Below are 12311 nucleotides of genomic sequence, written 5' to 3' on the forward strand. Positions count from 1 at the left end.
CAACAATTATACTTAGCTAATTTTTGTTGATTCCTTCCCCATCTTTTTCCCAGCTAATTTCAGCCAATGGCAACAAAGATAAAATCTTTACCCATTGTTTTATTGGCTAGTGCACATTCTCTAGTTTAAAGATTTAAATGAATGAATGAAGCAAGATAGATTGAACATTAAATACATTGATCTAAATTCAGGACATTTAAAATGGATTTTTCAAGATTAGCACCTTCTGTGCACCTAGAAAAAGAGACAGCAGTAATGCAGACCTCTCAGTTTGGTATTATGTATATACATTGGAATTACTTCCAGATTTAATAGCCAACCTGATAGCATGCTAGCAGTACAGACTAGAAAGAAACATGGGGTAGTGAATATTTGGCATTAGGAGGATTCAGTTTTGGTTGCCATTGCTTGCAAATTGGCTAAATGAGGTGTGAAATAAAAAGGATACTAACTTTGGCTCCAACCATTTTATTTCATGAGTCATTTGCATGCATTCCTTACCATAGACTTTGACTTGCTAGAGATAGATTCTAGTTTTGATCCTAACAAGATTTCTGTATATAAATAAATATTTGCCAGCATACTTGATATCATTGTTTGAATATTCAAAAATATTCTTGCTCTAGGGCAAATTTAAATTTAGTACAGTTCTTGCATAAAGATTTGGTCTGGATTCCTTGGGAGATACAAGTTCAGGCATCTCAGTGGTCCAGTGATTGCACAGTAAATTCTTTTCCTATGGTAGTATCTTTCTCGAAATGTTCCTTTTATTTTGAGATGATCTACTGGGACCAAGGGAAAATTAAAAACATTTAATTTTTAAACAAATCTTAAAGAAGTTGTTATTTTTAAATATAAAATAAATAAAATTTGCATTAGAAAGATGTAAAATCTATATTTCACTACAATGGAAAACTTTTTACAGTGGTATATGTATGAATGAAATAAATGTAGCAATTAAGAGGGGAAAGGGATAAAGGAAAATAGCTAATATATACAATAGTACTGCAAAAAAAAATTGGATCCCAAATTAGTTATACTCAGGGTTTTGTAATTAGTTACTACATAAAATCACATTAATTTCTACCATTCACTGTAAGTATGGCTAATTCTACATCTAGCTCATAGTGATCTAAAATAGTTCTGATCATCTTAAACTTCTAGGAAACTGATTAATTTATGTAGGTGCTTGCAAACAACTTTTAATTTGAATCTACACCAGTCTTTGTACTATCTGAAAATTTGGGAAATCTGTAGTTAAAAAAAATAATAATTGAAGCCTTGCATTCCACAACACTGGGCCCTTTTCCTTCTTTTATTTTACTTTTCAGTACTAGGTTTTGTATAAATGTAGCAGCTAGAATTATGTGCAATGAAGATTGTCTTAGCCAGCTTTGGTGGGGTTTTTTAAACAATATATTTAAACAATTGAACATTTAGTTCTTTGGCATGTTTGCTACTGGTGTTAACTAATAATGCATGTGGTTGAAGACTAAAATAGTGTCTCTGCATTTTTTGTGTGGCTTTCATACTAATCTGATTGATGAACACACATACGCTGAAGGGATTGGTAAATTGTCCACTGCCGATGGTAAAGCCTTCGCAGATCCTGAGGTGCTCCGAAGATTGACTTCTTCTGTCAGCTGTGCATTGGATGAAGCTGCTGCTGCACTGACCCGGATGAGAGCAGAGAACAATCACAATGCAGGACAAGTGGACAAGTATGTTTGTTTTTTTGTTTGTTTGTTTATGTGTTCAGCCTGGAAAAGTATATAATAGCTCAAAGTTTAGAATATCTTGTAACTTTTGGTTTTGAATTCAGCAACTTAGAAGGCAGATATCTAGATTAGAATTTCAGAAATATAACTAGAATTATAAACTGACTTAGGAGTCTCTGGGTTATGTTTATGGTTTCAGCCTATGCAGAATATTTATTCCAGAACTCTATGCTTATCTCATAATTATAGTTGCAGATTGTCCCACTGCCATAGTGGCAATTATGAAAAAAGATGTCATTTTTACTTACCTAATTTATTTCATCCCAACTCTTCAGTTGTTATTTTTTCTGTATAATGTTTTGGGGTTTTTTGAATGCATATGTGTTTTTGACATAAATTTTAAAATAAATGTACATTTAATTTTATTTTTCTTTTTGCAACGATGTGACAGGAATACTGTTATTAGACAGCTTTTGAAATTATACAGTAGATAGTACAATTATGCAAGAGGACAGTCATCACTATTTTGTAGTTTGAAGATAATTCCACCTAGGAAAAGAAATCAATGTAGTTACTATATTTTTTTACTATTACTGACTGCATACACTGATTAAATATCTGCTGACTTTGTTTAACTATATTAAGCTGCTATAATCTTACAACTTTCTTTCATTCAAACATGAGAATTTGAGTATTTTGAGAGATTTATCTAAAAGTGAGGTTATAGCAGCTGGCTATTTAGCTTCTGGTTGAGCACATTTAACAAATGGAAGCTCTCCAGCTCCCTAGGAAATTGGTTATACTTCTGACCTTCTCTTACTGTTAGAAAACTTTTTTAACATTTAATTGAAATATGCCTTTCAATAATTCAAATCCACTAAACCATATCTTGCAACTTGGAGTGATGGAGTTAATTAACATATGACATCACTTTGAGATGATTATAAAAGGCAAACAAAAATATTTTTCTCAGTCTTTTTTTTAACAGTTATACATTCCAGATTCTGTTTCTCCTCATGGGACTTTGTTTCTAGTTCTCTGATTATCTTTATTGCCTTCCTCTGAACCTGTTATATTCTCCAGCACTGGAGATGGAGAATCCACCAATGGGTTTAAACTGTATTCCTGCCCAATCAGATCAAGTCAACCAAAGTTGCTATCCCCGTCCTGGATCATAGAGATCCCAGTCTTGACTTGATCTTGCCCAGGACAGATGTGCAAATTTGGCTCATAGACAGGTATAGTCTTCATTGGTGGATTTTCCTTTCTCCAGTAGGTTTTTTTTTTTTTGGGGGTGCTGTATTTAGCACAGATTTGGCCTACCATTACCAAAATTTCTATTCTACTCCCATTCAGGAACTTGGAACTTCTTCCCAATCTCCTGTATTGGGGGGGGGGGATAATACAAGTAGTTTATTCTGAGGGAAGGGACTTCTTCCCTCTTTTCCCTTCCTTCCTAAATCTCCCCTAATCCCCAGCACCTGATCAGGCAGCGGAATAACGGCTGCTAGCCCTCACCCAAGCGTGGGGGGGATTTAGAGATTCCATTGGAGCTCATGGCTGCAGCTCCGGTGGCTGTTTTCACAGAGGAGGCTTACAGGCCAAAGATCCTCACGAGTCCCAGGCCTCCTTCCAGGATCGTGCGGGGCTCTTTGAAGCTGCTCCAGCAGATCTCTGCCCTGGTTCCTTTGTTCAGCTCATGATCGGCAATTTCATTGGGAGGAGATGCATATGCGCACGAAGGCAGCGCTGATCAGCTGATAGGCAGCTGCTCGGAGAGTCAAAAGGGGCCGTTTTTTCCCTCTTTCATTCCAGTCTCGTTCCTCCTCTTAAGATTGAGTTCGTTCGGATCCGGTTTGCTCCTTACAGTCTGCCCTCACGTGTGGCCGCCATTTTGACTGCGTGGTCAATGAAACCTCCCAAAGGAACATTTCAAACTCGGGGAACTCAGGAGGAAGGGAATCCTTCCTCTCACCACAGTCTGCATTCATAGCGGAGGCCCTCACCCGGGGGGAGGTATTCAGGCCAAAGCGGGCACAGCCAGAGCAGGCCTGACATACTTAACTAGGCCCGTTTTTTGTCCAGGCCGCCATTTTGTAGATGGCCGCCATTTTGCAATCAGGAACTGAGACCTACTACTAGGAAACTACAGAGCCTGCAGGCCTCACTAATATTCATTCCTGTTGAATCCTGACTGGATGTTTTGAACATCCGGTTCCACCTTTCAAGGTTTGCTGTCTCCTGGTCCCTAATTTGTCATCATCCATATAATTCAGCTCCACTCGGATTCCAGGCACCCCCATTAGTGTGTCTGTCCTTTCCATGTATCAACTATACTTGGATTCCAGGCACCCCCAGTAGTGTGCCTGTCCTTATCCATAGTACTTCAGGCCGGATTCCAGACACCCCCAGGAGTGTGTCTGTCCTTATCCGTGCACAGCCATAGTTGGATTCCAGGCGTCCCCAGTTGTGCGCCTGTCCTTATCCACACAGAGGCTGCACCTGGGTTCCAGACGTCCCCTGTGGTACATCTGTCCTTACCCAGCGTGTAATACTCTCCAGATACCAGGGGCCCCCTATCGTGTTCCTTTGCTATTGGATAATGGAGGAATCTACTCTTTCCTCGAAGGGAGCCTTGCCATCCTCATCGGGTCCACCTGGTCTGGAAGGCATTGATAAGATAGCTGCCACTAAGGTCAGATCTACCACCAAATCTTCCAAAAGAACAGACAAACAGGCTAACCGGAGACACCAAGCCTTAGAAAAGGAGTTTTCCAAGGCGCAGAAAAGAGCCAGGTTGGAGATACCTCAGACCGGAGGGTTAGCCTTAGATTTATCCTTGGGGGCCCCTACTTCCCCTCTGGGGATCTGGTCAACGGGGGAATCCTTACATTCCCCTGCGCAGTGCAGGACAGGCGAATTTCCTCCTGTTTCCCAATCCTCTACTGTGTGGGTGCCTCGGGGCCCCCGAGGCCACATTCACTCCTACTGCGGCAGGGTTCCACCCTAGCGAGCTGGTCCCCTTCTCTACGGAGGAACGCCTAGCCTTACGGATCGCACAAGCAGTAGATCGAGCTCTTGAGGCCAGGACTCAGGCTTCCAGACCGGCGACTACCATTCCCTGTCCTATCCAGCCAGGGACTGAGGCCTATTACAATCCCTCCTCCATCTGGGTCATCAGTTTCTGAGGATTCATACCTCAACCAACCCGCCACAGAACAGGAGGTTCAAATGTCTGAAGAGGAGGAAATTCCTCCAGAAGCTTCTTCATTCAGTGGTCTCTTTAATCCTTCTTTATCACCTTACTACGTAAGGCTACATCCACCGCCCATCTTGGGCCGGGAACTTCATCAACAACAACTCCCGTTCCCCCAGACTCGGAGGCAGATCCGAACTTCATCGAACCGTTCGTGACTCAACACCGCATCCCTTGCCCTTCTTTGTTCCTGAATACAATCCGGAAACAGTGGGCTTCCCTGGCTTCTCTTCCCCTACCAGGTAACACTGACAAGAGGTTGTACAATGTTGCCAAGGACCTGGAGGAGGCTCTGGAGGTACCGGCTGTGGACGAACCCTTAGGGCCCCTAGTATCATCCACCGCCATCTCCGGGGATTTTTCAGAGGCCCTTAAGGCTGAGGACCGCAAGTGTGAGTCCACTTATCGCAGAACACACCAAGCAGCTGCATGGGCGATCAGGGCCGCAACCTCCGCCTCATTTTTCAACAGGGCCTCCCTCTGCTGGCTCCAGCAACTTCAAGCCTGGATTCTAGCCAAGGATATCCGCACACACCAGGACCTTAGTAAGATGGTGGCAGCCTCTGAGTATGTGTCAGACGCAACCCTCCAGGCCACCAGGTTTTCATCCAGAGGTATGGCGTCCAGTATCACTGGTCGTCGCATGCTTTAGTTGAAACACTGGCAAGCCGATGCTAAGTCTATGTGGAAGCTGGCAGCTGCTCCATATCAGGGAGGTAAATTATTTGGGGATACCCTGAATCCCTACTTAACTGAAAATAAGGACAAACAAAAGGCCCTTAATCATCTCCTCAGAAGAGCGGACAAACGCTCCAGTTATTATCCATGAAGACAGTCCTTTCATGCAGGAGCTAGAAACAATTGCACCCAGCCCTTCCACCCCTTCCCGGCCAGGCAAGATAGGCAGGAGAGACAGCCTGACAAGCAAACTCCCAGACCCAGACAACAATCACAGGGCAAGCGGCCCTTTCAAGGGAACAGCAGGCCATTCCGCCGTTTCAGGTGACTCCCCATCAGTACCTCCCATAGGGGGCAGACTCTCCCTATTTGCCCACCAGTGGGAGGACAACACCATGGACGCATGGGTGCTCAACACCGTTCGTCACGGTCTTACCGAAAGGGCTGATGAACGAAGCCATTCAGCATTTATTACACATACGGGCCATAGAACCGGTACCGCTGGGCCAGAGAGGTCAGGCATTTTACTCCATCCTCTTCGTTGTTCCCAAGGCGTCAGGGGGGTTGGAGAGCCATTCTAGATCTCAAAGGCTTGAATTTTCATCTTGCATACCATACCGCAAATTCAAGATGCAAACGCTCTGCTCTATCTTGGGGAGCATAAGAAAGGGGGACTTCCTGACGTCTATCGACCTCATGGAGGCGTACCTTCATATCCCTATCTCTTGGGCCCACTGATGGTTTCTACGGTTTGCATACAAGGGACGCCACTTCCAGTACAGGGCGCTCCCATTTGGCCTATCATCAGCTCCCAGGGTGTTTATCAAGATCCTAGCGGTTCTTGCAGCTCATTTAAGGATGATACCTGTCAGAGTCCAATGCTATCTGGATGACATGTTAATTCAGTCATCGTCCACCCAGTCCGCCATGTCGGACCTCAACTGGTGGTAAATCTGCTCCAGGACCACGGGTTCTCAGTAAACTTTCCCAAAAGCCACTTGGTTCCCACAACAAGGCTGTTACACCTCAGGGCCATCATAGACACGGTGGAGTGCCGGGCGTACCTATCTCAAGAACGCCGGGACAGTATAAGGGAGTCAGTCCTCCAAATACGCAGGGGTCGGTCAGTAACGTTGGCCAGCCTCTCCCAGTTGTTAGGGAAGATGATCTCGGCCATAGCAATCGCCCCGTGGTCCAGGCTCCACTCCAGGGAACTACAGCGGTTCGTGCTCCTCTTTCAGAGGCAGAACCTCAGTGCCTCCCAACAAAGGGTAAACTTCCTACAACAACTCCCTCAATTGGTGGCTATCAGCAGCCATGCTCAGAGGGTCATGCTTCAAGGAGCCGGACCGGATTGTGCTCACGTCAGATGCCAGCCTATTCGGCTGGGGAATACACCTTCGGTCGCAGTGGGCACAGGGCCGTTGGTCCAACCCAGACCTCCGGCACAACATAAATGGGCTTGAACTACGGGCCATCCATCTAGTCCTTCACTAATTTCACAAACTGGTGGCACGGCGTCACGTACTGGTCCTCACAGACAATGTGGCAGCCAAGGCTCATGTAAACCGCCATGGGGGTACCCGCTCTCGGACTCCTTTGACCAAGTCTCTCTTACTGGGATCCTGGGCAGAACACAATCTGGCCTCCATCAAGGCCGATCATATTTCAGGGGAAACGAACACCCAAGCCGACCTTCTAAGCAGGACAACCATAGATCACTTGGAATGGCGCCTCCACCCGAGGGTCTTCAAAGAAATCTGTCACTGTTTCAGTCTCCCACTTGTGGACCTTTTTGCATCCCCGTCCAATGCCCAGCTGACTCGCTTCTTTTCCCGGTTCCCATCTGCAGGAGCGGAACAGATGGATGCTCTTCGGACCCCATGGCTACAGGATCTGCTTTACGTCTTTCTCCCCCTATCTCTTCTCCTGGCGGTAATTCGCAAGCTCATTTGGGAGCAAGCGGAGATAATCCTGGTGGCCCCTTATTGGCCAAGGAGACTCTGGTTCGCCGATCTCATGAGCCTTTCCCTTGCAGACCCTTGGCAGATTCCTCTGGAATGGGTCTCTCTCAGCCAAGGGATTACTCTCCATCCAGACCCCCAATGGCTCCAGTTAGCCATCTGGCACTTAAGCGCTCAATCTTAACAAGAGAGCTTTGCTCGCCAGGGGTCATCACAGTGATCCAGGCCTCCTGCCGTGCTTCCACAAACCGTATCTATGAGGCCACGTGGAGGAACTTCCGATTATGGTGCTCCGGGCGACAGTTGTCTCTTTCGGAACTCACAGTTCCATATATCTTGGACTACTTGTTAGATGGCCTGGAGAGGGGCTTGGCCCCAAACACATTGCGCAGACAGGTTGCCGCTCTTTCCACGGTTCTCACATGCGACTCAGTGGGGTCATTGGGTCATCACCCCTTAATCCGCTCATTCCTTAAAGGGGCCGTTAACACCAGACCTACCATGCACAGATACCCTTCGTGGGAATTAGCACGGGTCCTGCGGGCTCTTACTAAGTCGCCTTTTGAGCCACCAGGACGTGCGACATTCGCTACCTGTCCCACAAGGTGGCATTCCTAGTGACAATTATGTCTGCACGACGCATCTCCAAATTGGCAGCCCTCTCGATCCCGGATGACTTGTGTGTTTTCCACCAGGATCGACTCGACCCTACCTTCATCCCGAAGGTCAATTTCCAGTTCCATAGATCACAGGAGATAGTGCTGCCGGATTTTTCCCCTAATCCATCGCACGCGTTGGAACGGCAATGGCATACTTTGGATGTCTGCAGAGCACTTCGGTACTATATTTCACGGACAGCGGAATTCCGCAAATCAGAAGCCCTCTTTATATCTTTCCACCCCTCCGTCAAAGGTCAGAAGGTTTCCTCTTCCACAGTTGGCAGGTGAATACGGGCATGCATCGCCTGAGCGTATCAGGCTGAGCCATTGCTGGTTCCACGATGGGTTACAACCCACTCTACACGGAGTGCAGCTACTTCTGTGGCATGGACCACCCAGGCTTCCCTTCGCCATCTCCTTTCATTCGGCACTATAAAATTGATAGGTTTGCCTCGGCAGAGGCTTCCTTCAGTAGGAGAGTTCTCCAACAAGTTTTACATCAAAGTGCCACACCGGACTAGTCTACTACCCACCCTCAGGGACAGTAGGCTTTGGTATGTCCCATTGGTAGATTCTCCATCTCCAGTGCTGGAGAAGGGGCTTTGTCTTACCTGAACGCCTTTTCTCAGCACGGAGATGGAGAATCCACTCCCGCCCATGTAGGTCATTAGACCTAGGGTTAGTTAATTTTTGTGAGCCACAACATCTTGCTGTCAGTCAATGGCTATGCTCGCGTCAAGACTGGGATCTCTATGGTCCAGGACGGGCGTGGCAACTTTGGCTGACTTGATCTGATTGGGCAGGAATACAGTCTAAACCCATTGTTGGGTTCTCCATCTCCGTGCTGAGAAAAGGCATTCAGGTAAGACAACGTCCCATTTGTCTTAATTGTGCAAGAATTGGATAAAGTACATGGAATGGGGTCTGACCAATCTGGAATCAAAATGGAATAATAATTTCCTGTGATTTTGGAATTACATTAACATTGATTACAATAAATAATTTTATTAAATCTGTTCTCTTCTATATGTGCATTGCATATTTACTTTCTAAGTTCTTATTCTTCATTAAAGCCCCCAAGCTTAATCTTTTTTTGGTATATCATATATACTGTATTTTGTGTGCTTCCAAACTATACGTATTGATTAAAATATCCCCAAATTGAATATTTTATTTCCTGCTGCCATGATTAAGTTTTAGGAAGGAAGGTTCATTTCAGAAGAAGAAATTTATTGCTCAGTTTTGTTTTGCTTAGGTTTAGATTCGCTTTCTATTTCGCTCTCCTGGCCCTTGCATTTATTTATTTATTTGTATTCTTCTTTTATTATTTTTACAAATGCTTTAAGGCAGTGAATATATCCAACACACCTTCTTTCTCCTATTTTCCCCACAACAACTTTGTGAGGAGTGGTGGGTTAAAAAACCCTTCCTCCTTACCTACTTCAGCTCTCACAGCTCAAATTCTTCATAATTGATTTTGCACTTTTAGAAAGAGATCAGTTAGCAAATCTGTCAACTTCTCTCCATTTTAGGAAGCATAATAAAATGTAATTAGCAAGAACTTTAGAACTGTATATTTCTTATATTTTATACATTTTTATAAAATATTTTAAGAAAAACATGTAAATTTAAAATTTGGATTTAATAAACAACACCCTTTATTTAACCTGCTTACTAGTAACATTTGTTTTTTAAATTGTCTTATATGCATTTGCACTGTTATTCCATTGCAAGATGTTATCTTCCCCTGAGAGGAGGAGAGTGAAAAAACAGTAAATTACTTTCATGAACTTAACAGAATGAGCTAGAAATAAAGCTTCCTGTTCAAATACTTTGGACTAGAACAGGGGTGTCAAACTGCCAGCCCACAGGCCGGATGCATCATGCCGAAACCGCGCCTACCCCATTGCCGGCAGTGGAAAAGTCGTGACACGTCACATGATGTTGCGAGTTTGACACCCCTGGACTAGAACATTCTGAATTACGTTGTGTAGAAATATAAATCTCATATATGATTGTGGGATAGTCTAAGTAACAGGCAAGTTCCTTTTCTTCCCCATTTAAATACTTTGGGGTTTTTTCTGGAATAGTATGAAATGAGGCACAATTCTATTTTGGGTGGGAAAACATTGTCTGAGCTAATAGTTGCTAGGTTACTAAGCCTTTTTAAAAGTGTTTCATTAACCAATTTCTTAAATGTATCAGCTGTTCTTAAATTAAGATTAACAGTGGCTAATTTTATTACAATTTCATTTAAAATATATCTTCTAGTCGCAGTTTGGCAGAAGCTTGTTCAGATGGGGATGTAAATGCGGTTCGGAAATTGCTTGATGAAGGAAGAAGTGTAAATGAACATACAGAAGAAGGAGAGAGTTTACTTTGCTTGGCTTGTTCAGCTGGATATTATGAATTGGCACAAGTGAGTAGAGTTGGCAACATGTGTTTTAGAGTTTTTGGTGCAAATGTAACAAGATTGCTGGAGGGACAGCCACAGAAGTGCAGAATAACATCTATATTAAAGTTGCTGCATTGATTGCCAGTAGGATTTTGAATCCAATACCAAGAGCTGGTGGTTACTTTTAAAGCTATATACAAGTGCAGTTCTTGGATATATTGGACAATGACTGCTAGAATTGAACCTGCCAGTCCACTCTGAATTTAGAGAAAACGTATTCAGAGCTGTCCTCCTTGTGAGATACATGGGGCATGGATGAGAGGATAGGCTCTGCCACTGCTTCTCCAGAAGTACTTACAATCTGAAAATAAGTTAAAATCTGTATTTCTTGATTCAGTCTTCAGCCCCTGCTGATTGAGGGTATCTATTTGGAGATTTTGATCATGATGTTATTTTACATTGTTTTTGTTTTGTTTCATTTTGCCCAGTGTCCTTTGGGATTGAATGAGCTATAAGTAAGGTAGATAAATAAATCATAACCTGATATCTGAGCAGACAAAAGACTATTCTGCAAAGGACCAGCACAGAGTTGATGTCTTACAAGGTTTTTTGGTTTTTTTTGTAGTTAAACTTCTGATTCTTTTGAACCATTTAGAAATAGCTAAAGCTTTGAGAATAGCAGGAAAGAAATAAGGCTAACATGTTTCATTTGTACAGGTGTTGCTCGCCATGCATGCAAATGTTGAAGACAGAGGGAATAAAGGAGATATAACTCCACTCATGGCAGCAGCCAGTGGAGGTTATGTGGATATTGTAAAACTGCTCCTTGTTCATTGTGCTGATGTTAATGCCCAGTCATCTACAGGTAAGGTATTATAAAATAAATGAAAAACAATTAATTTGGGGTTCTGCTACAAATAGAGTCATATTTTTAAAAAGTAATGCTAAACGTGAGAAATAACTTGTCATCAGTGTTTTAAAAAATAACTTCCAATAAAAGATGAAGAAGAAACGTGACATCGCGAGTTTGACATGTCTGATCTAAAATATTTGAAAAACAACATCACACATTTTGGAAAAAGATAAATAGATCCATTGAGGTTTGTTAAATATTAAATTGGTCCAATTATGAAACATTTGAATAATTTCCGGATCTAAGAATTTTCAAGTGTAGATATGGTCATAGATTGGTTGGAACTGAGGAATGTAGATGTATATTAAAATGCATTAACTGCATTTTAATTTTTCTGCCAATTCAAGTCAAAGACAGTATGTCAATGAAGAAATTGAAAATAACTTCTCAAAACATAGCAAGCTACTTTTTATTATTGGGACATTTAAATAGACTCCATATTTTTTTTCATGTAGAACTTGGAGCAAGATTGCCCTTTGTTTCTAACTAATGTTGGAATACTTCCAGCAATTTAATACCCTTCTAGAAGGTGATTTATTTAAGTTATTGATGCTATTAGAATCAGCAGGCAAATATATTGTCCTTCATTCTGCATATGTATTATTTGCTCTCTCTTGATCTGTCTGTGCAAAAGAAAAAAATAATTAACAGTGTAAGAATATTTTGAGTTTGTACATTATACATATCCCTATTGTGATTGACTTTGAGTAAAATGTTGACTTTGACTA

The 12311-nt window shown here is 42.9% G+C and overlaps 1 protein-coding gene across 6 annotated transcripts in view; it reads left to right on the top strand.

Annotated features, from left to right (window-relative positions):
• Nucleotides 1-12311, top strand: part of LOC120300239 (ankyrin repeat and KH domain-containing protein 1-like) — a 128235-nt gene that overhangs the window by 27757 nt on the left and 88167 nt on the right. For 5 of the 6 annotated variants that reach the window (XM_039325998.1, XM_039326001.1, XM_039326002.1 and 2 more), the window contains exons 3-5: nt 1565-1721; nt 10547-10694; nt 11388-11535. In XM_039325998.1, the coding sequence (XP_039181932.1) occupies nt 1565-1721; nt 10547-10694; nt 11388-11535 (453 nt within the window). The remainder of the gene's footprint in view (nt 1-1564; nt 1722-10546; nt 10695-11387; nt 11536-12311) is intronic. The other variant, XM_039326000.1, reaches the window with a different exon arrangement.

Source organism: Crotalus tigris, unplaced genomic scaffold, assembly GCF_016545835.1.
Source record: "Crotalus tigris isolate CLP2741 ecotype Arizona unplaced genomic scaffold, ASM1654583v1 scf7180000024339.11422700, whole genome shotgun sequence".
Lineage (NCBI taxonomy): Eukaryota > Metazoa > Chordata > Lepidosauria > Squamata > Viperidae > Crotalus > Crotalus tigris.